We start from the raw sequence: 27,721 nt of genomic DNA on the forward strand, positions 1-27,721 counted from the left end.
ATTGGGAAGAGAGTGCAGGGTAATAAAATTGGTTCAGAATGGGATTTACAGTGCAAGTCTATGTCTGCCTACTCAGAAGTAAGCTCCGCTGAGTTCTATGGAACTTACTCACTGGTAAGTACAGGAGCCCCATCTTCATGTAGCAACCCAGCTTCTAGCTTGCTCTACCATATCAAAGAAGACAGACAAATACCCAGTTATGATCACAGGCCCTCCACTCCTTAAATAGTGGTACCCAGAAGTTGGCTGAGCAGAGAGAGAGGATTGTGATGATATTTGTCCTAGATAACCTTCACAAGAGAATGTACCCAATCCTCATTTTCAAATGAGAGGGCTGAGGAGAATGGATTGGGGTGTGTGTGTTAGTGCTGGAAACCAATAGCCTAAGAGGGGGGAGGAAAGATCCCCACCCATCCACCTATCTGCCTAGGAAATATCCCCCCCCCACTATATATATATATATCTCCTTCATAGATGCACTCGTTTGATGAGGCTGGAGCGAGCCTCACAGGAAGAGAAAGGCGACTTCCCTGAGCTGATGCATATATTCATGGGGTGTGCTCTCTCCTCCATTCTCCTGAAATGGAATTGGGGCTCATTATTTTGCAATGGCGCAGCACCCTGGGGAAGGGACTGTGGATCACAGTTGGGCTGGAAAGCATTTCTTGTCTTGTCTTTTCTAAAGGTGGGAGGGGAATGGGAAGGTGAAGACAAACACACCAGCACAGAGGCACACACCCCTTGTCAAACAATCCTGAGCACAACCTAGCCAAAGCTCCAGTCCAAAGCACTAGCTCTCAGTTTTAACTTCCTCTTCATCTCCTTATAAGCCACAGAACCATCAAGGTCAGCATTTTTCTCCCTCTAGCCCAGGCCGCTAACAAAAGCCCTTGAAAGGACCACGGGTGAGGTCGCCAAACCTGCTACATTCCTTTTTCCTCTTGAATTGGGTGCGTGCGTTGATTTTGCTTTGGAGGGTGGGGTAAGGCAAAGCCAGAAATGACGAGGTGGGGGTTGGCTCCTCTCTCTCTCTCTCTCTCTCTCTCTCTCTCTCTCTCTCTCTCTCTCTCTCTCTCTCTCTCTCTGTCTTGTGAATGAATTAATGAATTCCACCTCCAAGGGCCCATTAGGAGAGTTACATCTCCATCATCATCACCACCACAAACATCCAAAAGAGGAGGGAATCTCTCCTGAAAGAATCCAGGCTGGAAGAAAAGCCCAGACAAACTTCAAGGAAGCCTGGATGCCTTTGGGTATTTGCACCAAGTTACAAGCACTCGAAATCAGGTCTAGAACAGAGACATTTCAACAGCACCCCACCCCCTCCATATATATATACACATAAAGAATCACCCAGACGCCAACAACCCGGATTCCAAAAAAGGGAAGGGGGAAGCCTTCCCCCTATTGACGCAAAGCAAGAAGTTTGGTCTCACTTACGGTATTTGGGGCTGGTGTTGGCCTCTGGCGTAGTGGTGGTGCTGGCCTCTTGGAAGGGGGATAAGGTCCAGGACGGAGCAGAGTCCTGAAGATAGGTCTTGTAGGAGGAGGTAGTGTATGCCGCAGTGGGCCAGATGGGCAGAGGCTGGGTCCCAGGGGTGCCAGGCGCAGGGCGGGAAATCAGGATGGTGGTGCTGAAAGGGACAGCGGTGGTGGTGGTGGCAAGGACGGTCGGGGGCGCGACCGTGTGGCGCGCCGTGGTGGATCTCGGCAGGCCGGCGCGGATCGGGCCCCGGGTGCCCGGGAAGCGGGTGGGCGCCTTGGTCATGGTGGTGAGGCGGGTACTTATCCGATTGGGTGTCCTCGACGTGGTGGTAGTGGCCGTGCTGGTGGTGGTGGTGTCCACGCTTTTGGGCGGCGTGGTGGGCTGCTTGGAAAGGAAGAAGGGGTCCTGCTCGATGCCTTTGGAATCCATCAGCTCGGTGGGCACGTACTCCTTGACGGAGCCCACCACGATCCACTTGAGCAGCATCAGGCTGAGCCCCAAGCCCACGAAGCCGATGAAGAGGGGCACCACGCACAGCCACGTCTGCTGCCGGTTCCACACGATGCAGTCGCTGCAGCGCACCTCGCGGGCCGCCGGGTCGGCGCCCCCATCGCCGCCGCCGCCCGCGGGACCCCCGGCTCCGGCCGCCGCCCCCTCCTCGGCACCAGCTGCGGCACCCGGAGGAGAGGAGACCCCTTCGCTCATCCTCCTAGGGGCCTGGCACACCCTCCCCCCGGGGAAAGAAAAGGCATCGGGGGGGAGCGAGAAGCATGCGGAGCAAAGGCGGCGAGGGAGGGGGCGCGCAAAGGCGAGAAAGAGAGCGAGCGAGCCACAGAGGGAGGGAGGGAGGGGTGGGGAGGGAGAAAGAAGAAGATCCCACAGAACGGAGGGGGAAGCTGCCGTCAGTTACCGAAAGGACATTTCCCCATTCAACCTAGAGCTCTGTAACCCCCCCGCCATCACATATACATCCACACGCATTCACACAACCGCTGCTGAATCAGCTGGAATGGCCGAGCTCTCCCCATCCTCCAGCAGTGCTGAAGTAGCCTCCTTTTTTACCTTCGATTCCCCCCCTCTTATCCCCCCCCCAAAAAATGAGGAATCCGCGGTGCTTCTTCCCGCACGAACCCAAAACAGCAGTCCCCAAAAATCCACCTCCTTCGATGGTGGTGATGGTGATCCTTGGGTGCTGGGGCTGGTGTGGTGCTTTTTCTGTCTCCCCCTTCTCGTTCCTAGCCCAGAGATCCGCATTCAGCAACAATCACGAAACCCATTTCTCCATACGGAAGCGGGAGTGGGAAAAACAAGCTCCTCTGGCTCCTGGTTTTGGGTGATGATGTTGAAGATGCCCCCCTTTCCACCCCACACCCCAAGCAGAAGCAGCAGCGGCTGGAGCAGCAGCGGCGACATTCCTCGGCTGCTGGGCTTTCTTTCCTTCTCCCCCCCCTGCCCCCCACCTCCTTCTCCTCCTCCTCCCCGAAGCGACGGAGCAGCAAACTGCACCTGTTATTCAGCAGCCCTGCAGCCAACCCTTGGACAGCACTTTAAAGCGGAGAGACCAATCCGAAAGCAGCGCGGAGGGAAAGGAGAGCGAGCAAGCGAGCGAGCCGAGGCGCAGACGCGGCGGGAGAACCGGGAACCGCTGCCGCCGCCACCACCAACAGCCCGGCATTGCTGACAAGTCCAAGGCGACATCCAAACTGGATCCGGATCCGGGAGGGGGAAAATAACCATTAAAACAAAGCTACTCAATCAAAGGAGCTTCAAGCAGTTACATGAAGCGGGGAAAGGGGGTGGCTAAGGCGGAGGGGTGGGAAAAATCACACATACTGTACACCAAAAATATATATTCCTTATTGGGAATAACAATCCTGCCGAGGGAGGCGGCCAGGACTGTTCCGCGCGGGTCTCGGCGCCCCCTTTGGCCGGGCAGGCAGCCCTCTTTCCCGGAGGCTGAGTGCTCCTATTGCAGCATGTTGGGGGTGCGGGAGAGGCTGGTGCGCTGAGAGTAGGGGGGCGGTGGCGAGGATGCCGCCTCCCCGTGGCCAAGCCTCGGGGTGGTTTCTTTATTGCGCACAAAGATAGCGGAACGATCCGGGCAAACCCCACTTCGGAGTGGGAGGGGGGAGATCCGGTAAGGAGTGGGGTGGGTAGGTGGATGGGTGGGTGGGCAGCCGCCGCCGCTGCCTGGTCGGTTCCGGAGCGGCTGGCGTTCCGGGCGAGTCTTGCACTCCTACTGCGGCTGCATGCCCAAAGAGCCGCGCGGGTGCGCGGAGACGGGGAGGAGCCAGCAGGGCGCGGCGGCGGCGGCAGCTACACCTCTGGCGCGGAATGCCTGCCCGAGCGGGTGGCTCGAGCGCCGGGTCCGGGACTCGTAAAGGCGCATGGACTATCGTTGCAAGGACTAGTTGCTGTAGACAGGCTTAGGAAAGTGAAAAGAAAAAGAAGGAAAGAACCAAGTGATAACGCAGAGTTCACTGGGGCAACTCACTAGGCAACAGGGGTGCCAACTTGAATAAAATATTGGGGGGGGGGGAGGTAAGCCCTACCCCACACAATCGATCACAAGACACGGTGCGCACAGATCATTTGAATGACAATACCCATCAACTTTGGGGATGGGGCCCCGCAAATATTTTTGGGGGGAGGGGCAAAGGACCTCAGCCCCTAGGAGTTGGCTCCTATGCTAGGCAAGCCACTAGCTCTCTTTGCCCCCATTTCTTGCTTTAGCTGAGATTCCTAGATTGCAGGTGGTGGAATAGATGATCCTTGGGGTCCCTTCCAACTCTACCATTGTAGGATTCATCTGCAAGGTAGGGATGGGCATAGCGAGTGATTTCCTTTGCTGGGACGTTGTGAAAGATTACCATAGAAAGGTATCAAGTATTTATGTTACTACCGCCTACAAGGTCGCCTAAAAAAAAAAAAAAAAAGGCAAAGACCTGTAGGATCAGACCATCCAGTCCAGTACCTTGCCTCCAAGAGCCAAATGTTTATGGGAAACTCATAAACAGGAAAGGAGGGAAGAGCGTCTCCCCCATTCATTCTTATGCCCCAGCTTCAGAACACGGAGATTCCATTTAGCAACCGGAACTAATGGTCATTAATCTCCATGGCTACTTCTTTTTAAAAGCCATCTAAAAGGTCTTAAAACACTGTGGCATTGACTTCCATAAGTTAGTGCTATGCTGTGTGAAACAGAGGGTGGTATTCAAGTTGGTTTTACTCACAGTAGACCCACTAAAATTAAGGAACCTAACCTTACAGGGCTCACCCACACCTCTATCCTGTGATCTCTAGGCATATGGGTTCTAGAGGTTTTTCTTTACTCCCACTACTTTCCCCCAGGGAAACACACTGTTTACAGCTGAATCGTGAGAATAGCATTAATCGTGATTTCTGTGGATTTGTCACTGGGCAAATGGAAGAGTTGATGAACCCTTAGTCATGTTCATGAATTTCAGTGGTTCTATTCTGAGTAAAGCTTGGTTGAATGCCACCCAGTACTTCCTTTTGCCTGTTCTGTATTATCTTGAGAGGTCTAGTTTTACAAGGAAAAACTTCCTCTATCCACTATCAGCACACCATTCATAATTTTATAGTGTGTCCTCCTTCCATTGTCTCCTCCACTCTAAACTAAAAGTCCCAAATGATGTAGACTTTTGGCACAGGACATATATTCCCACCCCAAATAATTTAGGTTGCCAGATTTGGCACCTTTCCTAGCTCCAGTGTATCTCTTTGAATATGAATTAATAAAATTGTACACGCTATTCCAAAGGTGGGTTTACCATAGATTTCTATAAAAGCATTACAATACTGGCAGTTTTATTTTCGGACAGTTCCCAGAGCTTGCCCTTTTCGCTGTCATTGCACCCTGAGGCTGTGTACACATTACACAGTTACACACTCCTTATCCAGTGCACTCCCACTGCTGGTGTTTGAGGATGTGTACATACTGCATTAGCCACAATCCATATCTATCCTGTATTATCTTGAGAAATAATATTGTTTGGTGTGCTTTTCTTCAAACCAGCTTTCATCACATTTGTAAACACAAGCCATATTCACTTCACAATTAACTTGAGACGTGTGCATTTAAGGCAGCCATTGCACTGTGCAGACGACAGCTTCACAAATGGTTCAGGGGTGGGGTTGTAGGCATGGGGGAGCCACACAGGTCCTGTGCATCAGGCTAAGACACCCCCATTCCCTTTTCTAGTGTGTACAACAATGTGCAAATGAAACTTGAAATGCAGCAGGGGAAACAGCCTCACTCGGTTTTAAGCCCCTAATGTGTATATAGCCAGATTTGTTGTTGTTTTATAGCTCTCCACTATAACGTGGTACTCAGCACTGAGCTTGGGAGATAAAGAGCTCTGTCTGCTCTTCAGAGATCATTCTCTAGAAATCAGGCAGAGTGTTTAATCTCCTGATATAAGCACTGAGCACCACAGTAATACTATGGGGCTAGTCTTCCCATGGCTTTCCAAGCCAGATCTGTGTGTCCTTTCATCTTGAAACCACTATGTTTGCATTTGGTGAGGAACATTGTCAAAAACTTTATCTAAGTCCAAGAATATATCTACAGATGACCCCATGTAAGTGCTGGTTGATACTTTTTTAAAAAAAATCCAGAAAATGTGATGAAGCCAGGCTGATTCATCCTCAGCAAAGCTTGTTCTTCTATATATTGAACAATTCTGCCTTTGATAATGCTTTCTACGAATCAATGTACCACTAGTAAGGTGGACAGTTCTGTTATTTCCAGATCCCCTCTAGGTCTCTTTAAAAAAAGAAAAGAAAAAAAGTAAAAAAGTATGACATTGGTTAACCTCTAATCCTTTGGTAAAGAGGCTGATTTTAATGATGTGCATTTTTTTTGTTAAAACTGAAGCAATTTCCTCTCTGAGTTCTTTAAGAGCTCTTCACTAAATGCCATCTGTCCTCTGTGATTTTTTAATTTGCACTTTGTCAGTTAGCTTTAGAACTTTATCATTTGTCACTTCTTTCTGACACTTCCTCAGATGCCCCTGCTCAAATACAGCACTTCACACATGGCAGTCTGTCCATCATCTTCCATGGTGAGCACCAATGCAGCTTGCCTGCAGTTCTCTTTCAGCCTATGGTACTACTTTCAGTCCATTGTCTTCTGAATATCCTACTACCTCCTTAGCTAATTTACTGCTCTTGTTTTTTAAAAAAATGCTTGTGTTTTTTGCCTTTAACAATTTCCTCTTCAAATACTTTCTTTGCTTTGTGTGCCATCAATTTGCATTTGTTTTGATGCTCTTTTTGAGTTTTGCATTTGAGCAAAACTTCAACCTCTTAAAATAACTTGCTGTTTAGTGTCAGACAATGCCCCCTGCCCAAACGCAGCACCTCTCACTACCTAGAGGATACAGATGGAGAAGAAACATAGGATGTTCATTTTTTGGTGGGGAGGAGGTCAGTAGTTTCTCTTGGTCCCTCCCTGCTTGAGAATATCCACCAGAGATGGATTTAAGGGAGGGAAAGCAGTTTGGTCACACTGGCTGCCGAGCCTTGGGGGTGCTGCAGAGGGTGTTCCAATTAGGATTTAGAATGGAGTGCAAGAAATGGGTGGTGGGATAAATTTTGGCATCACACAGGGTGCCACTGAAATTTGAGACCTCAAGGTCCACCACTGCTCCTGCCTTCTTCAGACTCAGAGGATCAACCCTCAATATCATCCTTTCACAGTGTAGCTTCCAGTGCCTGCAGAAAACAACAAGGGCTCTTTAAGTCAGCACCAGCCAATTTTCTCAAGAAGGTAAGGTCAACTACAGGATAGGCCTGGTTAGCCTATGTAAGGCCTGAGATGCCCCAGTTCTTTGCTACATTCCAAAATTCAGCCAGCAGGACCACTGGGAAATGCGCAAGGTCCTGACCTACTAGAGAAGATAGGAAGCTGCCTTAAACTGAGTGAGACCTTGGGCCATCTAGTTCAATATTGTCTGCACTGTCAGTAGCTCTCCGAGTTTTCAGGCAGGAGTCTGCCCTTGGCCTCCCTGGAAATGCTGGGGATTGATTCTAGGACCAGCTCTGTACAGCAAGCAATGCAATATATGAACACTACTAAACCAGAATTTAAACAGAACCAACAGCAGTCAGAAATAGTAGCAACAGTGCAATGGAAGGGATATCTTCACTCCCACAAGCCTATGCAAAATGGTGCATCTTGACCTGACATCAAAATGTACACAATCATTAGGCCAGATGCACGTTAGAGGGAAGGCACTACTCATAGCCTGGGGCTACCACAGTTCATAGGGTAGCTGAACAGCCAGCAGGGCCTTTGCTGCAAATCTGTATGGGAAGAGGTACTCCTTCAGATATTTGGGGCTCAAATTATTTAGGGCAGTGTGTGCCAATATAAGCACCTTGAACTGGGCTCAGAAACACACAGGTAACCAAAACAAGTCTTTAAGAACTGATGTACTATGTGCCTAGCCAGTAGTGCTTGCCGGAACCCCGGCCACTGCAGTTTGTACAGTCTCAGCTTCCAAGCTGTCTTCAAGGGCAGTCCCACATCTTCAGGTTATCAGAGCATGGAGCACTGCAGCCACACCCTCTATGGTGTATTGCCATACAGGTGGGACTTGCTGCAAAATGTTGCAGTATGCCTTCACCTTCGACCATGGGTGCTCCAGCCAGCCAGGAATATCCTGCCCCAAGATTCTTCACTCCATTCTTCCCACTCCATTTCCCCATTTTCTTTTCCAACTGACAGCACTTTGCAGCTAATGAACATGCTGGGATAAGATGACCCCTTAGGCTGGGATAAGATGACCCCTTAGGCTTCATAATAGTGATAAAGATTATATATACTTTAGCAAACCTTAGGGGAATCCTGAGTATGCTGATAATACCATCCTCTTGTTTTTCATTGACCCCATTTTGGCTCCAATCTGGTTGGCAAGCATCACTTGATTTTGCTTTTAGAGCGTGATTGGCATCCTCTTGGACTTCTTCATAGCCTTTCACATCTGTGGTGTATTCTTCCTTTGATCTAAGCCTCTATTATAGCAGGGTTGTGGGTTGTTTTGTTTTTTTTTTAAGAAAAACTTCCAAGCTTCTTGAAGGGATTTGATCAGCCAACCTTCCCTCTCCCATGTCCTTTTAACTTAAAAGACCTAATTATTGAGAAATTCTGTCTTCTTCAATAAAATGTCGGACTTTCTCACCAATTTTCCTGTCTCCAGTGTTGAATTTGTTCCCAAGTGATTCAGGAACACATTTCTAACAAGATTCTGAGCACTGCTCAGTATTAAATCAAGAGTTTCCTCCCCTCTTGTCAGCTACACAACTAACTGTTCTCAGGCACAATCATTTATCCTATCTAGAATTTTTGTTTCCTCCTCATGATCTGAGTGGACACTTTACCCAGTCAGTGGGAGGATAACTGATATCACCCATTATCGTGACGTTTTTCTCTTGCTGCCTTCTTTCTCCATCAGTACAGATGTCCAGAGAAATGTGGCAAAGCCTAACCAAGATCCCAAATTCACCATGCATGAGAATGAGTGACAGAAAAAAGTGTGTGTGGGGGGGTTCTTTTCTTTTTGTACAGTAGCAATATAGATGACCAAGCAACCATGTGGCAAGCTGGTCATCCATACTTACCCTATGCTATGTTAGGTCACAGAACAGGCTGATGTGTGTAGGAGTACAGCTTGATGTGGGATCACAGACCATCTGCCTAATTTGAGCTCTTGGGTTGGGGTTGGTAATGTTCATCCCTGGTCATACTGTCTAGGGCTGATGGATGTTGGAGGCCAACAACATCTGGAAGGGCACAATGTTGATGGCTCCTGCCTTGGCTCCTACTTTTATTTTATTTTGGCTTCCAATCAGCAGCTATAACAACTACAGCAACAGCACACAACATCCCCACCACCATCTTGAAATCAGTTATTAAAAATGGCAAATTAATCATTTTATTAACAGTAATAGCTGCTTTTTTGCTGCGCAGCTGTCATGAATTGGTTGGCAACACAGAATTACTTTGGCAAATGTCTCCAGTCTCTAGGGCATTTTTTGTCCCTTTTTTCCTATCTTCAGAGTAGAGGGATGCAGCAGAAATCACAGCTTCTGATTGCGACTGCAATCCTGAATCCACTTACCTGGGAGTAAGCACGATTGAACTCAATGGGGCTTACTTCTGAGCACTCATGCATAAAGTTGCACTGTCAGCCATGGCTGTATTTGGAAAGAAAAGGTGGGTCATTTGCATGTGTTAAATTTCACCCCATTATCAAATGGAAAAATGCCGCTTTTGTAACTGAGGTCAGCTACTTTCCTCTGATAGCTTTGCTGTTAGAAGAATCTGAACCTACCTAGTGTATTTTGGTAATTCACCTTTAGTTCACTGATGACAAGTTATCTTTGAATTGCCTTTTATTAGCCCCATAATAGGTATCCTGAGAAAGTGAAAGGCAGAAAAAAATTCCATTTCATAAGTTATTCTATTTTCTTTGAAACTTTTCCCCAGAGTAAAAAGAAGCTCACTCCTCTGTGGTCACACACCAATGCCATTAAAAGAAGGCATATCTTTTCCTTATTGTTCTCCGCAGACATTCTTCCTGAGCCCTTTGGCTACTCCCCTTCATTGGAGATCAGAACTATGTATGCCACATACCTGTTACACAACCCTGACACTAGGCTGCTGTCCCCAGGTTGAGCGCTGTCCCTGTTACCAGTGCTGAAGCAAGATTCCAATTGCCAGAGCAGGCAACTCCTGCACACGAAATCTGCAAGGGGGGGGGGAATCTTTATCTCAGGTAACAAAATGGCCTGGGTAAGCCCTGCGTCTTCACCCACCCACCCCAATGCTGCTACAGAGATTCTACCAGACATTGTCCTCACACGTTCAAAGTAGAACTAGCTCTGCCAGCTAGTAAATGAGTTCATAAACCTGTTTCTGGAGGACTGGACCACTTGAGACTGCAGGTAGGCATGTACCACTGAGTGTTCCTTCATCCAAATAAATGTATAAATCCTTGCCCATAGATAACTAAATTCCTGAGAGAACTGCTTTAGAATACCCTTCCTAATGACGTTCGAGCTTTCCATGTACAGTATCCCCACACCAACACACGTGTGACAGGATTCTAACTTGTTTCCCCACCTGCAGTCTGAAGTGGTTCAGTCCACCAGACACATCTGCTCATCTACTGTTTCTGGGATCTCTGCCACAGTGCATGAGTTTGACAATAAAGATGATCCTTAGCAAATATCTGCTGTGCAACTGTTGCCCCATATGTAGCCATTCCTTCTTGCTGGATTTTTCAACTTAGTTTAAAGAGACTGTGGTATTTATTTCCCTCTACACTGAACACACTCTTATTACAGCATGCAAGAAGCTAAGAAGATATGATGCTTAAATAACTTTTTTTCACAAGGGCACAAATTCTGTTTGTTTGTTTTTGTAAATATATAATATCGCAGGATCTTGATTTAATCAAACACCATATTGCGTTTTTGTACCTGTATATGATGCCTTTCGAATGCTACATTTTCTGGTGGATGATGGACAACGCAATTCCCTTTGCTCTTATTAGATTATGTGTGCTGAAAATGTGCACATGATGCTATGTTGATAAACAAAATAGAGGTGGAAACTATATATTTTTGAATTCATATTATTCATTCATGCGCACACACAACAGTGCAACAGGCATTTTCTCAGTTGGATTAATCACACCAATTTATGGCAACCTGAAGGGCAGATTCTGAACTGCAACATTACTTTACTAATTGCTAGTTCTTTTATGTATACATATTATTTGATTAGCATAGCCTTGTCCAAAGCAGTCTTTCTTATAAATGCATGTGAGGCTGTTGTGATATTTCCAGCATGTCCCTCTTGCTTCAGGCAGTTGTTCTTTATGTATTGAGTAAACCTGTACAAACTCTGTGAGTGCAGAGTACAAACTCACAATCTGTACATACCATTTACCAGTTCTAGGCCAACGTGTGGAAAAACTGTGTGCACAGGATCAGGTAACTCAGATTCTTACCGTTAACTGAAATTTGATCAGAATTTCAATGATTTTTAAAATGCACCCGGCAACGTGTTTTTTGTTTTGCTTTTTGTTTAGGACATTTCCCCTCAAATAGTTGATGGACAGTGTTGTTGTTGTTTTGCCATAGCTGTAAGGTTTATAAAACTGTTATTTTTAAGAATAGTTAAACCACCTTAGATCTCAGAACAAACCATCTGTTGATCCTTACTAATGATGGGCAAATCCTATCATTTTGGTTCTTTCAGTTTTAAATCCTTCCAGTCATAAGTTTCCAAGTTTTTTTTTTTCTTGTCCTCCTGCACATTCATCACATCTTAGTGTACTTTTCTCCCAATATAATGTCTATATGCAATTTTGCCTAATATGCACATTTTTGCAAATTAACTTTCCCTAATATAATGCATGTTATAATGTATTTTATCTTCACTTATGTGCACAGAATGTGCACACTTTACTACAGCATATGGATTTTTGAACACATTACATGGTTGTAAATTCAGAGAACTGTGAATTTCAAAGGCAACTGTGTTTCATTTCACATATTGTTTTGGAAAGCATGGATTATATAAATTTGATTTTAAATGTGAATTGGAACTCTCCTCAACCCCTAATTCTGACCCATCAATGAGAGTGGAAGACTAACCTGTCTATAATTCTTCTAGTAGCCTTTTCTATTCTCCAGCAGCCTCAGGGGTCAGTGTTGTCAGCTCTGCTGACCTGAAGTGAACGTCCAATGGCTATAAAGAATACATTGCTCTTTTTTTCATTTCCCTTCTCCTGCCTCACTTGCACTGTAGCTCACCATGTGGTGATAAATTCTAGCTTGTTTAGTAGGCTACCTGAGCACTGTATTGCCATGCTCCCTGGCAGCAGGCGTTGAACACTGCTGAACAGCAGACTCTGAGTAAGAATTCCAGTGGCTGAGTTAAAGAGCGTGGTGGCAATTTGGAATGTTAGCAAACTGCCAGTTAACATTATGTCAGGCTGGTACAGGTGGCAAAGTGAGTGACAGTTCATTTCAGACATGGGAGGGATGCCCGCTATCTGAGGCTGTGAAATAAAAGATTGAATATCCAATTCCATGGTCAAGCTCATGGGATTAAAAAAACAAACAAACAGCCATTTTCTGTAGCAAGGAAGTATCATGTATCACGGCACCACCCTTACCCCCCTCTCTTTATTTCCTCAGCCCCAAATCACCCAGGATCTATGTTTCCAATCCCCACAGTGTCGCACGATATCTCAAATTATAGCTGAAACAATGCCAACAAGACACCTCTATGACTCAAACGTTTGCCGTGCCTCACTAGAAACAACGACACTGGCAATAAGAAAATAAAGAAAGAATAACCAAGAGCCAGATTCAAGATTGCTGGAAATCTCTTTCTATGGACTATTTTATATTAGCAGCAGAATGATGTGCTAAAGCTTTCCAAGCAATATATTCTTCAAGGTGCAACTGGAGCCTGAATATTTGAATGGTTCTGACATACCAGTAGATAGAATTTCTTCTACATAGAAAATTATTGGACCAGGGCCTTCTACATGAGATACTATCTGTGGAAAACACTAATAATAATAATAATAATAATAATAATAATAATAATAATAATAATAATAATTTTATTATTTGTCCCCCACCTGACTAATTGGGTTGCCTAATTGCTTAATTACTTGCTATTTATGTGTATATAGTCCACGCTTCACCAAAACAAAATCGAAACTGAAGTTAAACAATAATAGTAAAATTACATAATTACTGTACAAATAAAACAGCAGCAGCAATAAAAATCCAGTCCAAAGTACCTTCCCCAAAGGCCTGAGGAAAGAGGTACCGTATTTTTCGCACCATAGGGCGCACCGGACCATAGGGCGCACCCAGTTTTTAGGGGGGGAATTCAAGAAAAAAAATCTTTTTACCCCCCGCAGCCCCAAAGAGCAGCGTACAGGCTGCACACAACCTCTCCCTGCCGGAGGGGTTGCGTGCAGCTATGGATCAAGCCAAGGCAGCGAGCGGGATGGATCCCGCTCGCTGTTTTGGCTTCCCCTAGCCCCGTGCAGCCTCTCCCTCCCGGGAGAGGCTGCGTGGGGCTAAAGAATCCATAGCCCCGTGCAGCCTCTCCTTGGCAGAGGGGTTGCGCGCAGCTATGGAGGAAGCCAAGGCAGCGAGCGGGATGGATCCCGCTCGCTGTTTTGGCTTCCCCTTTAACCCCGTGCAGCCTCTCCTTGGCGGAGGGGCTGCACAGGGCTTTCCTGGCTTTACTGGGAGGTGGGGGGATTCCCTCACCTCTCCCAAAAGCCCGCAGAAGCCGTGCAAACCCTTTAAAGAGATCGCAGCTTCTCCTGGCTTTCCCGGGAGGTGGGGGGATTCCCCCACCTCCCGCAAAACCGGCAGAAGCCACGCGCCTTTTAAAAGGGCTGCACGGCTTCTCCTGGCTTTCCTGGGAGGCAAAACCAGGCTCCCCCCCCCCGCCAGCCTTGTAGCCAAGTCGGGGGACAGCGGCAAAGGCGCGCTGCGCCCCTCCCGCTGTCCCCCGAGTTTGCGGGGCTGGCGACGGGGAGGAGCAGACTTCTCCCCCCGCCAGCCTTCTCGCCAAGTCGGGGGACAGCGGCAAAGGCGCGCCGCGCCCCTGCCGCTGTCCCCCGAGTTTGCGGGGCTGGCGACGGGGAGGAGCAGGCTTCTCCCCCCGCCAGCCTTCTCGCCAAGTCGGGGGACAGCGGCAAAGGCGCGCCGCGCCCCTGCCGCTGTCCCCCGAGTTTGCGGGGCTGGCGACGGGGAGGAGCAGGCTTCTCCCCCCGCCAGCCTTGTAGCCAAGTCGGGGGACAGCGGCAAAGGCGCGCCGCGCCCCTGCCGCTGTCCCCCGAGTTTGCGGGGCTGGCGACGGGGAGGAGCAGGCTTCTCCCCCCGCCAGCCTTGTAGCCAAGTCGGGGGACAGCGGCAAAGGCGCGCTGCGCCCCTGCCGCTGTCCCCCGAGTTTGCGGGGCTGGCGACGGGGAGGAGCAGGCTTCTCCCCCCGCCAGCCTTGTAGCCAAGTCGGGGGACAGCGGCAAAGGCGCGCTGCGCCCCTGCCGCTGTCCCCCGAGTTTGCGGGGCTGGCGACGGGGAGGAGCAGACTTCTCCCCCCGCCAGCCTTCTCGCCAAGTCGGGGGACAGCGGCAAAGGCGCGCCGCGCCCCTGCCGCTGTCCCCCGAGTTTGCGGGGCTGGCGACGGGGAGGAGCAGGCTTCTCCCCCCGCCAGCCTTCTCGCCAAGTCGGGGGACAGCGGCAAAGGCGCGCCGCGCCCCTGCCGCTGTCCCCCGAGTTTGCGGGGCTGGCGACGGGGAGGAGCAGGCTTCTCCCCCCGCCAGCCTTGTAGCCAAGTCGGGGGACAGCGGCAAAGGCGCGCCGCGCCCCTGCCGCTGTCCCCCGAGTTTGCGGGGCTGGCGACGGGGAGGAGCAGGCTTCTCCCCCCGCCAGCCTTGTAGCCAAGTCGGGGGACAGCGGCAAAGGCGCGCTGCGCCCCTGCCGCTGTCCCCCGAGTTTGCGGGGCTGGCGACGGGGAGGAGCAGGCTTCTCCCCCCGCCAGCCTTGTAGCCAAGTCGGGGGACAGCGGCAAAGGCGCGCTGCGCCCCTGCCGCTGTCCCCCGAGTTTGCGGGGCTGGCGACGGGGAGGAGCAGGCTTCTCCCCCCGCCAGCCTTCTAACCAAGTCGGGGGACAGCGGGAAGGGCGCGTTGCGCCTCTCCCGCTGTCCCCCGAGCTTGTGGGGCTGGCGGTGGGGCTCTCCTGAAGCCTGGAGAGCGAGAGGGGTCGGTGCGCACCGACCCCTCTCGCTCTCCAGGCTTCAGCGAAAGCCTGCATTCGCACCATAGGACGCACACACATTTCCCCTTCATTTTTGGAGGGGAAAAAGTGCGTCCTATAGTGCGAAAAATACGGTATGTTTTCATTAGACAGTGAAATGACAATCTGATAGTGAGAGATACTTCTAATGGGAGGATATTCCTGAGGCAGGAGTCTTCTTCTCAGAAAGCCTCGTTGATTGTGGCAACCAATAGCAGGATTGCCTCCATATATCTTAACACACAGGCAGTGGCTCCAGGACTCCAGTTAATCAGCAACTAAGACAATGCCTCTGTGAAGAGTCAGATAGCTGCTATGAGCACTCTGTGTATGCTCTTTAATGATGCTGTTTCTGAACAAGATTATTGTCTTCAGTAAAGTTTCATACTGTTTATAAAGAAGACTCTGCATTGATTAATCTACCATTGCGCAACGAACTTCTGGACCATTTTCAAAGGTAGACCCATGTAGAGTGTATTGCAGTTGTCCAACCTGGAAGTTACCAGGGCATGGAGCTATCTCTGGCCAGAAATTGTTGTAGTTGGTGCAACAGCAAGAGCTGGGTGTAAACACACCTAAGGACCAAGACCAACAGGGCCTCAAGGGACAAAGATGCTTCATGGAGCACCGGAAAACTAGGTGTCTGCTCCTTCAAGGGGAGTGCAACTCTATATTGAGCAGATTGATCTATCATTTCCCAGACCTAAGAGCTGCTCATCTATAGAACCTCCCTCTTGTCTAGATTCAACTTCAGTTTATTAGTCCACATTTAGCCCAGTACTACCCACAAGCACTGATTCACCACCTGCACTGCCTCTCCTGATTCGGATGAGAGATAAGGTGGGGTATCATTTGAATATTGGTGACCTAAAGGCCACATCACCCCTATGCTAACCTTTCCAATTTCTTAAATGACATAACAATGAGTAAAGTTTAGAGCTCTCAACTCCTTATGCACTCATATTTCCCTCTATATTGTAGTGTGTGAAACTATGCTTACAGTGCCTGTGTATTATCTGAGTGGTCTAGGTTAATTCACAGACATTCAGAATGGCATATCTCAGAAAATAGTTGTATTTTGGAAGAAGACAGTGTGGCTGAAGGGAATATTCAGTGCCAAGTGCCATATACTAGTCTTTAGATAGTCTTTAGATTCATGTTGGCAGCTTCACTTGGGTGAGAGTGATCTTTCCCGACAAGGTGCTTGGAAATTCAGCCTTTCCAGGGAAGAACACCACACTGAAAGAATGAGTGGAGGGAAACCCCTCACAGTCAAAATTAGACTGCCATCTTCAGCCTGTCTCAAACTGAATGCCTGTATGTGCAGCACCTCTGTAAATAGAGAGCACTGAGTTCAACACCCTTTGGATCTGTGACTTTCTCTGTGCTGATTTCACAGAAGAACTGGATAAATATATGGGAGAAGGAAGACACTCCATTTATTCATGCTAGTTAGACAGAATCCTTGCGATTCAACAGATCATAATGATATTAATAATAATAATAATTTTATTATTTATACCCTGCCCATCTGGCTGGGTTTCCCCAGATCATGTGCTGGACTTGACTTGACCAAAGTTACAGTTCCTCCTTGACTCACCAAGAACCCATTCATACCTGAGTGTGTATCAGTCGTTTACTATCCTGTTAGAAGAATGCCATTGTATTGTATGTGTTAAGAGAGAGTAACCTCTAGACCAGGGTTTCCCAAACCACTTTGAAGGCTTTGAAGGTCTAAAGTAGTACTAAGAGTTGGGCCCAGAAGTGCCCAGGAAGCCAACCAGGTTTTATGGCTCTTCCACAAGACAGACGTACTCAGGCCCCTAGGCAAGAGTCTGTTAGGCCTCATTCAAAGGACTATTTATACTTTTAATTAAAATGTGCTTTGCCCTGAACACTTCTCTGCATTTTTCTGGGCCCCTGAAGAATCTTAGGTTGTCCCTTGCCCAATGAAGCTGGTGAGGCAGCATGGGAGACGGTGGGTGACTCTGTTGCTCTCCCAGATTCCCAACACAGTGGGCCACTATCACTTACCAAAAGGGTGAGGGGTGAGGCACGAGGAGCTTGGTTCAGCGGAGCCAATCCAACCCTCCTGTCACCACATGCGGTACCACCCTGAGCAACCTGTGCCTTGCCCTCTCCTTCTTGGTAATCAGCAGTGACCTCCTGTATTGGGGAATCAGGATAGGAACAGAGCCCCACCTACATCACCTCACCAGTGCAACTGCCTATTCATTATAAACACTTTGGGATAACTTGCTTGGTCATGGCCAGCAACTGCACAGGTCTAGGGGAGTCCTTTACAAGTATGAAAAATGCTTATCTCCTGATTTCTTATCTCCCACTGGCAGCTAAATACTTTGTTTGCATCCAAAAGGGCTGCAGATAAGAGGTACAGTTTTCATGGGGCCATTTTGAAGCTGCATCCAAGTCTTTAATGAAGTCGCGTTGATGCCAAAATAAGAGAAAAGACATGGAGTAGAAAAGTTGCTCTGAAAGAAAAACACTATCAAAACTCAGTATTTAAGTTTGGCTAATGGCCATAGCAGACAAACTTTAATAGGGTTGCCAAATCCACTGTTGCTGTTACTCTTCCAGTATTGTTGTTACTACTGGCCTTGCTCCATTGCCTTCCACTGCAGCCCAAAATACAGAAATTTAGGAAGTGAAGGTTTTCCTGCCAGAGAGACAAGATGGGGGAAAGCTTTGCCTGCATATTGATTTCATTTTTAACATCTTTTATAGATTTGTTAAGAAGTGAAAATATAAGGAAAAGAAAGAAAACAAAGAATGAAAAATGTAAGCCATAAGACGCTGCAGCCTGAAATGACAAACATACATACACATTCACCTGCATGTTAATTCCTGAATGTTAGGCAGCTGTGAAGTAAGGCACAGAAGCAAAAACTGTGGCCAACCAAAGTCCTTCTAGAAGCTCATGTAACATTTTTAATCACCAACCGTGGCAAGAAAGAACAAACTGGGCAGTATACCAGGACATATGGCTGTGAACTTGAGGCACGCTGGATGAAGATGTCATTTCAATACTATATTTCACACTGCGCCAAGAGGAAAGATTCAGATACTCTTGTCTTCCAGCATTATATTCTGCCATGGCTCATCTCCCCCCCCCCCCGGAAAACAGTTCTCCTCTATAAATAATGGCTACAGGCTTTCCCACTCTCTCTGGAAAATATATATATTGCTGACCTTGTAGAAATCTCACTGAAAACTCTATAGGGGACAGTAATTGGGCCAAATTTTGTACCCTGATGCCAAGGGCATAAATACATAGCTCCATAAATATCAAAGGAATAGTAATTACTTTGCATTTATATAACACATTTCAAATGTTCAAATGCACCTCACATCCATTATCTCAGTTGCTAATCCTTTTAGCACCAGCCTGGTAAGGTAGGTCAGTATTATTGTTTCCATATTATAAAGTAGGAGGAAAGGTTGAGACTGAGAAAGCAGTGTAGATCTAAGGAGTTCTGTGAGAGAAGGACATGAGGTCATCTGGCACCCCTTTCATCTGCTACTCCCCTTCTGGAAACCTTAAGTTCATACTAAGCTATGGATTGGCTTTGCATTATGTGAGAACCAGCTCTGTGTGCCTTCCCACAGTGCACCATGACCAGCAAACAGGACCTAGAATGGCATTTTGATGGTGAAAGGGGTGGGTCTATGCAGACAGAAGCAGGCTTAATTCCCAGGGACTGGAAAGAAGGTTTGGTTCTATCTACACTGGGCCCATGTGAGCTGTCGTGTCCTTCTCAAGGTGCCCTCCAGCTGGAGGATGGATGAGAAGAACAGAACAGGGCAGGGTGTAAAGTGACACTGTGGGGGGGGCACAGGGCACTGTGAGTTGTTGCGTCCTTCTCAAGGCACACTACAGCTGGAGGGCAGTGTGAGAAGAATGCAACAGCTGATGATGCAGCAAGGTGTCGTGAGGAATGTGCCTCCCAAAAGCTGTTTGGTGTGACTGTCCCCTTAGCCCCCCCTCACACTATGCTACTATCTGGCCTACATACAGTAATACCTTTTCAGTACTGGCCCTGACTTGGTGGAACGCTCTGTCACAAGAGACTAGGGCCCTGCAGGACTTGACATCTTTCTGCAGGGCCTACAAGACAGAGATGTTCTGCCTGGCCTTTGGTTTGGACTCAGTCTGACCCTTACGTTTCCCTCCCCTTATGGTTTTGATCTATGGGCTACTTTTAAAATGAGGCTGCATTTTAAATTGCATTTTAACCTGTATTTTAAATTGTTTTTTTCCCCCTATTATGTTTTTACTGTTATTTTACTGGTGTTAGCCACCCTGAGCCCGGCTCTGGCTGGGTAGGCAGGGTATAAATAAAATTTATTATTATTATTATTTATGATGGGATGATTAGCTGCTTGTGCGTAAAATCGTGCTCCCTCAGAGTTTGTGCGGCTCCACAAACCTCTGTGTGTGACAGAGCTCCTCAAACATGTCTGCTCTAGTCACTCGTAGAGTCTGACAGTGGCTGTCTGCGGAAGCGCTTCCAACAAAGAAGCTCCTTAACGGAAACGCGTCTCCTGGACTCACGACGTGGCAGCTTCCGGCGAAGCATGGGTCTCCCTATGGTAGCTTCTGACACCTCCCCGCTGTTCTCGCTGGATGTGTCCCTCACCCCTCCCTCTTCCCTGCTATTTCCTGCTTTGGCTGCTGCGTCTCTCTCAGCATTCATGAGCTCCTCCTCCAGAGACCCCTCTCTCCCCCTGCTGGTCCCTGCTTTAGCTGCTGACTCCCTCCCAGCCTCTGTGAGCCCTTCCACCTCCCTTTCCTCTGATGTCAGTTCCCTGACATCCACCTCCCCTCCAGGGCCCCCTTCCCCCCCGCCCATACTCTCTCCTCTGGGCGGTGAGGAGATAAAACCCCGAAAAGAATCCTCTTCATCTTCAGACGTCTCGAACATTTCCCTCCATCGGTCTTCGTTCCGGCTCGCTGAATCCTCCTCCTCCTCTGAATCAGAGAACCCCTCCAACTCTTCTTCTTCGTCGGTGGTGGCAAAGTATTCCCTCCGGAACCTCGCCACTGGCTGAGGTTTACGTGGGAATCTCTGATGAAAAGTTTCTATTAAAACCTCGTCATCTACATCCTCTGCCATGACCCAGGTGTTTTCCGACTCCGGCTCCCCTTCCCACATTACCAAATACTCTACTTGATCTCCCTTCCACCTGGAATCGAGAATCTCCGCTACATGGTAGCTGTGTTCCTTCTCCTCCATTGCTGGTCCCCTATTGACCCTCCCTTCTCTGTCCCCTTTATACGGTGACAGCAACGACCTGTGGAAAACTGGGTGCAGCTTCATGTGGTTCGGTAACCGGAGTCTGAAAGCCACTGGGTTGACCTGCTGCGTGACTTCAAATGGGCCCAGCCTTTTGGGTCTTAACTTCTTACAACCCCCTTTGAATGGTAACCCTTGGGTTGATAGCCACACCTGGTCCCCCACCCTAATGCTTTCACCTTCCCTTCTGTTTTTGTCTGCCTGCCTCTTATATTCCTCCTTAGCCCTGTTTAAGTTAAGTTGGAGCTGGCGATGGATCGCTTCCATTTCTTCAACGAACTGTTCTGCAGCTGGAACGCTCCAGTTCTCCCCTTCCCCCCCTGGGAAGGCTCGGGGATGGCACCCGTGATTAGCCAAAAAGGGGCTCATCCCCGTGGACACGTTCTCTGCATTGTTGTAGGCAAATTCTGCCAACGCCAGCTTCTCCACCCAATCATTCTCTCTGTCATTCACATAACACCTCAAATATTGCTGGAGGACACCATTAGCTCTTTCCGCCTGCCCGTTGGTTTCTGGATGACGGGCAGTTGAGAAATTAACCTCTACATGCAGTAAGCTCATGAGCTTCCTCCAGAACCTGGAAGTAAATTGTTTCCCTCGGTCTGAAACCACCCTCAAGGGGGCGCCATGCAACCTAAACACATTTTCTACAAACAATTTAGCGGTTTCTTCTGCTGTGACCGCGTGTGAGCAGGCTATAAAGTGGGCCATTTTAGTTAACAGGTCTACCACAACCATGATGGCTGTTTTCCCTCTAGACCTTGGCAGATCAGTCATGAAATCTATTGCCACTGTTTCCCATGGTCTTTCAGGTGTGGGTAGTGGTTCTAATAAACCTGCCGGTGCCCGCCTCTCCCCCTTGGCTCGTTGGCATTGGTCACACCCTCTCACATACTCCCGCACATCTTCCCTGACCTTGGGCCACCAAAATTCCCTGGTAACCAGCCACATGGTTTTGTGTTGCCCAAAATGCCCTGCTGTGGGGCTATCGTGCAGTTGCTTGAGTACCTTCTCCCTCAATTCCCCTTCAGGTATATATAACGCTCCCTTGTAGTACAACGCCCCGTTTCTCTCCTCAAAACCCCCGGGTTTGTCTCCCTCCCTCCTGAGACCCCTGAGTTTGTCCTGGGCGTATTCATCATGCACCGTTCCCTCTACCAATTCCCTTTGCCCCACCAATGCCGCCCCACACACCCAGCGGTCCTCTGGAATGACATGGGTCTCTTCGGGTGCTCCCTCCCCCTCCAAATATTCAGGTTTGCGTGAGAGAGCGTCCGCCCTAACGTTCTCTGGGCCTGGCACGTAACAAATCTCAAAGTTAAATTTGGAGAACTCCTGGGCCCATCTCAACTGCCGTTGGTTGAGCACTCGCGCAGTTCTCCAATACTCTAGATTCTTATGGTCCGTGCACACTTGCACCTTATGTTGTGCACCAATTAGCAGGTGCCTCCATCTCCGGAAAGCCTCATGAATAGCAAGAAGTTCCCGGTCGTACACCGTGTAGTTCCTCTCGGATTTGTTCAGCTTTCGCGAAAAGAAGGCACACGGTCGCCACTCTGACTCCTCCTTCCCCGGCTGCAGAAGAAGAAGCACCGCCCCTATGGCTCTGTCAGATGCGTCTGTTTCGACCCTCAGCTTTTTTTGTAAATCCACATGCAGAAGTTGTCCTTCAGAGGCGAAGGCCCTTTTCAGTTCCTCAAACGCTCGCTCCGCCTCCGCCGTCCAAACAAACTTCTTTTTACTGCTGAGACAGTCCGTAATGGGCGCCGTCAGGTGGGCGAAGTTTCGGATGAACTTACGATAAAAGTTTCCAAACCCCAGGAACCTCTGCACATCCTTCTTGGTTTTGGGTGTTTTCCATTCCAGCACTGCCTGAACCTTGCCGGGATCCATGGCCAATCCCTTGTCTGACAGGCGGTACCCCAGGAATTCCACCTCCTTGGTATGAAACTGACACTTCTCCAGTTTCACCCACAGCCTGTTGGCTTGCAGCCTGCTCAACACTTCTCTGACGTCTCTCACATGTTGCTCCTCATTCTCCGAATACACCAACACATCATCTAGGAAGGCCACGCAATTCTTGTAGAGCAAAGGACCCAGTACGTGGTTCATAAACGATTGAAAGCACGCTGAGCCTGCTTGTAATCCAAAAGGCATAACGAGATATTCAAATGCCCCCAAAGGGGTGAACATGGTGGTTTTCCATTCATCCCCTTTCCTTATACGTATCAGGTTGTACGCCCCCCTTAGATCCAGCTTTGTAAAAATCTTTCCCTTCCGCACCCTGGTCAAAATATCATCAATCCTGGGCATAGGGAAAGCCACTGGTTCTGTCACTGCATTTAACCGCCTGAAATCACATACAAGTCTCGGCTTGTCCGTGTGCTTTTTATCCACAAAAAACACTGGGCTACCCCCCACTGCTTTGGACTCTCTGATGAAGCCTCTCTTCAGGTTCTTGTCAATGAACTCTCGCAACTCCTGCATTTCTCTGTCTGACATGGCATACAACTTGCCTACAGGAAGCTGTGCTCCAGGGAGTAAATTGATCTGGCAATCAAAGGGCCTATGCGGGGGTAGTTGGTCAGCTTCCTTCTCGCTGAACACGTCGCTGAGATCTGCATACTGTGGTGGTACCTTCACCTTCTCCATTACTTCAGTCCCTGCTAGGGTGGCTTGGGCCCCTGCTGAACCCTTTTCCCCTTTGCAGTGTTCTAAGCAATGTGCTGAACCAAAGGAAACCACTCTTTGATGCCAGCCCACCAGCGGATCATGTAGCGCTAGCCAGCTCATTCCCAAAATAATGGGAGCGCCTCCCAAGGTGGCCACATTAAACGCTATCAGTTCTGTGTGCCTTGCCACCCTCATTATCATTGGGACGGTCTGCAAGCTGACTCCTCCTCCCAACAACTCCCTGCCATCGATCGTGGTCACCTGCAGGGGGTTGCTTAAAGGGATCGTCTGTATCTGGTGTTCAGCAGCAAACTCCTTGCTCATAAAATTGCAGGAGCTGCCTGAGTCCAACAGCGCCTTTATTTTTAGGGGGTGTCCATTTTGCAGCTCTAGCGACACTTCAATCACTAGAGCAGGTTGAGGAGCTTCTGGCACGGGCACTTTCACTGCTCTTTGGCCTGGCTGCAGTGCCCCGACTGTGGCAACCAGGCGTTGGCTTTTACCTGCTCTGTTTCTCCCTGCTCTCCTCCCTCAACAGCTCCCACCATCCCTTGCCATTCCTTCCTCTGGGGGCAGACTCTGGCAAAGTGGCCTGGCTGTTGGCAGAGATAGCATTTCCGGGCGCCCTTTCCCTCCTTCTTAGCCCCCTCACTGGGCTTTGAAAATGCGCGCGCGCGCGCTGTTCCGATTTCCATCGGCTCTGCCGGCGGGAAAGCTGGCTCAGGAATGTCTGGAATGCGGAACTCCTTCCAACGTTCCCCTCTCCCTTCCCGCCTCTCCAAGGCTCTTGCCTCCTGGCGCGCTCCTATGGTCAGCGCAGATTTGGTCAGCTGATCCATAGACACCGCCCTGGGGCTCCGGGACAGTTCGTCTTTCACAGCCGAAGAAAGACCTTCTTCAAATAGCATCTGAATGGGTGCCGCCGATAAATCCCACCCCAATCTGTGAACCAGCATGGTAAACTCAGTCCAGTACTCACGGACAGATCGGCTTCCCTGCTTGCAAGCCATTAGCTGTCTGCGCACCACCCCTTCCTCAATATCGCTGGAAAACATGATATCCATTGCACGAAAGAACTTCATAGTGTCCTTTAGGACGTCATTGTGCGTTGCCATTAGGGGTCGAACCCAGTCCCGCGCCCCCTTCTCAAGATGCCCAATTACGAAAGCAACTCGCGATTCCTCATCAGGGAACTCATCAAACTGCACATTAAGGGCATATTGCATCTCTGTCCTAAAGGCATGGTAATCCTTGGGGTCCCCCCCAAACTTCTGCACCAATCCTGGTACCTTTCTGGGGAACTGAGTGGCTCTCCCCTTCTTGTCTGCATCCTGAGCCCTTCTCTCCTCAAGCCTCGCCGTCTGCAGCGCAAGTTGGACTTCCAACGCTCGGTATCTTTCTTCCAAGCTTGGACCAGCTCCAACCCCTGCTCCTCCGGTTCCGGCTGGGTCGCTCATGATGCTTTCTCCTGCACAGGCAGCGTACAGAGACTGTCAGACTGCTATGATGGGATGATTAGCTGCTTGTGCGTAAAATCGTGCTCCCTCAGAGTTTGTGCGGCTCCACAAACCTCTGTGTGTGACAGAGCTCCTCAAACATGTCTGCTCTAGTCACTCGTAGAGTCTGACAGTGGCTGTCTGCGGAAGCGCTTCCAACAAAGAAGCTCCTTAACGGAAACGCGTCTCCTGGACTCACGACGTGGCAGCTTCCGGCGAAGCATGGGTCTCCCTATGGTAGCTTCTGACACCTCCCCGCTGTTCTCGCTGGACGTGTCCCTCACCCCTCCCTCTTCCCTGCTATTTCCTGCTTTGGCTGCTGCGTCTCTCTCAGCATTCATGAGCTCCTCCTCCAGAGACCCCTCTCTCCCCCTGCTGGTCCCTGCTTTAGCTGCTGACTCCCTCCCAGCCTCTGTGAGCCCTTCCACCTCCCTTTCCTCTGATGTCAGTTCCCTGACATTATTATTATTATTATTATTATTATTATTATTATTATTATTATTATTATTTATTACCTCTGGTTTTGAACAGTCCTCCTTGCAAACACTTCGGGTTACGATCTTCACTAACCTGGAAGTAGGTGCTCCTAGTTGCAAACTTTGCCCCGGAGTGCAAGCGGAAATCATGTGCCAGAGGCACATGCGCAGCAGGAGGCCCCATTAGCGAAAGCGTGCCTCAGGTTAAGAACGGTTTCAAGTTGAGAACGGACCTCCGGAACGAATTAATCACACTGTAGTGTGATTCACCGGGGGAAGCAGGGGGAAAGATTTGGAATGTTAGGCCTGACCCCTCCATCTGATTGCAGGGTGTAGTGTATTAGAGGAGAAGTACAATTGTGTGGTTAGGAGAGGAGCAGAATTCTCTTCCCTCCCCCAAGACCTGTCAATTAAACTTAACAACAGGCCTTCCTCCAGTAATACAGCAATAATAATAAAATAAGATCTTTGCTAAAAGGAAAGGAAATTGTGCCGTCATGAGGTTTGATCCAAAGCCCATAGAAGAAAATGGGAGCCTTTCATTTAAATTGAATGAAGTTCCATCAGGCCCTAAATGCACAAGCGGATATTAATATCCATCTATCAGTGTTCAAGCTGAAGGGTATGGAGAGAGAGAGAGCTCTTACCTGGCTTTAGAGAGTTTGCCTTCTCAAGATAATGCTAAAGTAAGCCTGATAAAGATTATTATTATCTTGGCCAATAAAAGATGCTTCCTGTGACTGTGAAAAGTTATTTTTCTTCTGGGAATAGACCAGATCATAGAAGATAGCTAGCACAAAGCCAAAATTCCCAAAGGAATAGTTTTCTGCCCCAGTTCATTTGTTATTGCAGTGTTGAGAGCCTAGAAACTGCTTCCTGTGATCCAGTCCCATCACAAACCTGGCCGTTATTTTCAGCTTCTGCATCATCACTCTACTCAGAAGTTCTCTGGCCTTGCCTCTTAACTCATGCCAAGCTTTGTTGAAAGAATCTGTTCCGAGATTCTCTTGTAACTTCTGACCTTCTCTAGCAGATTTATAGTGAGTGAATCTCTTTCTCTTTTTGTTGATCAGATATAGTGAGAGAAACCTGTGCCACTTCTGACTCTCTTAAAGGCTTGGTGCCAAGTGAGAGACATAACCCCACCCTGAGCAAAGAGTATGTGCCAAAGTTGATGGGCACTGCCATTCAAATGGTGTGTGAGCACCACATCGTGTGATCAATTATGCGGGTCAGGGTTTACCTGCCCCCCCAATATTTTATTAAAGTTGGCACCCCGGACCGCTGCAAAGGCCTGTTGGCACAAAACTGGTTTTCCAGAGATGCTTGGAAGTCAAAAGCAAGCATGTCAAACTCTGCTGAAAGTGTTCCACAGCATGGGACTGGTGACGCTAAATGCCCAATTTCTAGTGGAGGCCAGACAGTCTTCCTTAACACTGGAGACAACTAACATTCCTCCTTTGGATGATCTCAGCAATTGAGCTGGGATAAAAGGGCTCAGGCAGTCCTCAAGGAATCCTGGGCCCAAGTTGTTTAACACAAGAACCTTGAGCTTGGCCTGGTAGCATATGAGTAGTCAGTGCAAATGTTTTAGCAGATGCTGTTGGGCATCTACCCCATCATCAGTCTAGCTGATGCATTCTGCACCAGCTGGAGCATCTGAAACAGCCCCAACATAGAGTGCACTGCAGTAACCCAGTATTGATGTTACCAATAAATAGACTATAGTGGTCAAGTTATCCTGATACCCCTGTAACTCACATGCCAGATGAGTGTGGTCCTCACTGAGGCTTCCATGATCCTGCTCATTCACATCAGCACTCAGTAGGAGCAGGTAGTTTCATAAACAGTTCATTTTGTTAAGAACAGCACACACAACTACCTTACAGCTAGGCAGGGCAGCTCATGTAGTCTTTCCTTTATCCCCAGAGCAAGAATCACACCCAGTGTGACCGGGCAAGTATAAAGGGGGGAAAAAGATAGTTCCACCACAGCCCCTTCAAGTGTATATTCAGTATGCCATGCAGAGAATGTGAGAGGAAAAGGCCTCTCATTTCATGTTGGGCATCCAGGGAAGGACGAGTGATGGTTAGCAGAAATAAATTTATGATGGCACATTACACATACCCTTGCCGTTTGGCTCACCAATGGACCATTGGATGTTGGCTGGATCCAGTTAATTCTGCAGACTTCTAATCAGCAACAGGAGTTCTACTAGTAATGTTGGGTTGACCGTGTTTTAACTAATGTTGGGCTGAAGTCCTCCCTCACCACCCATCCCGCCTTCATCTGGTGGCAGTCACATATCAGGGCAATCCAAAAACAGGATTTTAAGAAGAAATCAAGATCATCCACAGTGGGTGTGTATCCAAGAGTGTTCATGATCCAACAGCAGGGTTGTGAGG

General features: G+C 48.7%; 1 protein-coding gene across 2 annotated transcripts in view; it reads right to left on the reverse strand.

Annotated features, from left to right (window-relative positions):
* NRG3 (neuregulin 3) overlaps window positions 1-3,675 on the reverse strand; it is a 620,711-nt gene extending 617,036 nt beyond the window's left edge. The window contains exon 1 of one of the 2 annotated variants that reach the window (XM_081190886.1): window positions 1,441-3,675. In XM_081190886.1, the coding sequence (XP_081047012.1) occupies window positions 1,441-2,191 (751 nt within the window). In that variant the 5' untranslated portion in view covers window positions 2,192-3,675. The remainder of the gene's footprint in view (window positions 1-1,440) is intronic. The other variant, XM_081190885.1, reaches the window with a different exon arrangement.
* Between the last annotated feature and the right edge of the window lie 24,046 nt (window positions 3,676-27,721).

The sequence above is a fragment of the Podarcis bocagei genome, assembly GCF_964188305.1.
Source record: "Podarcis bocagei genome assembly, chromosome: 4".
In the NCBI taxonomy this organism is placed as follows: domain Eukaryota; kingdom Metazoa; phylum Chordata; class Lepidosauria; order Squamata; family Lacertidae; genus Podarcis; species Podarcis bocagei.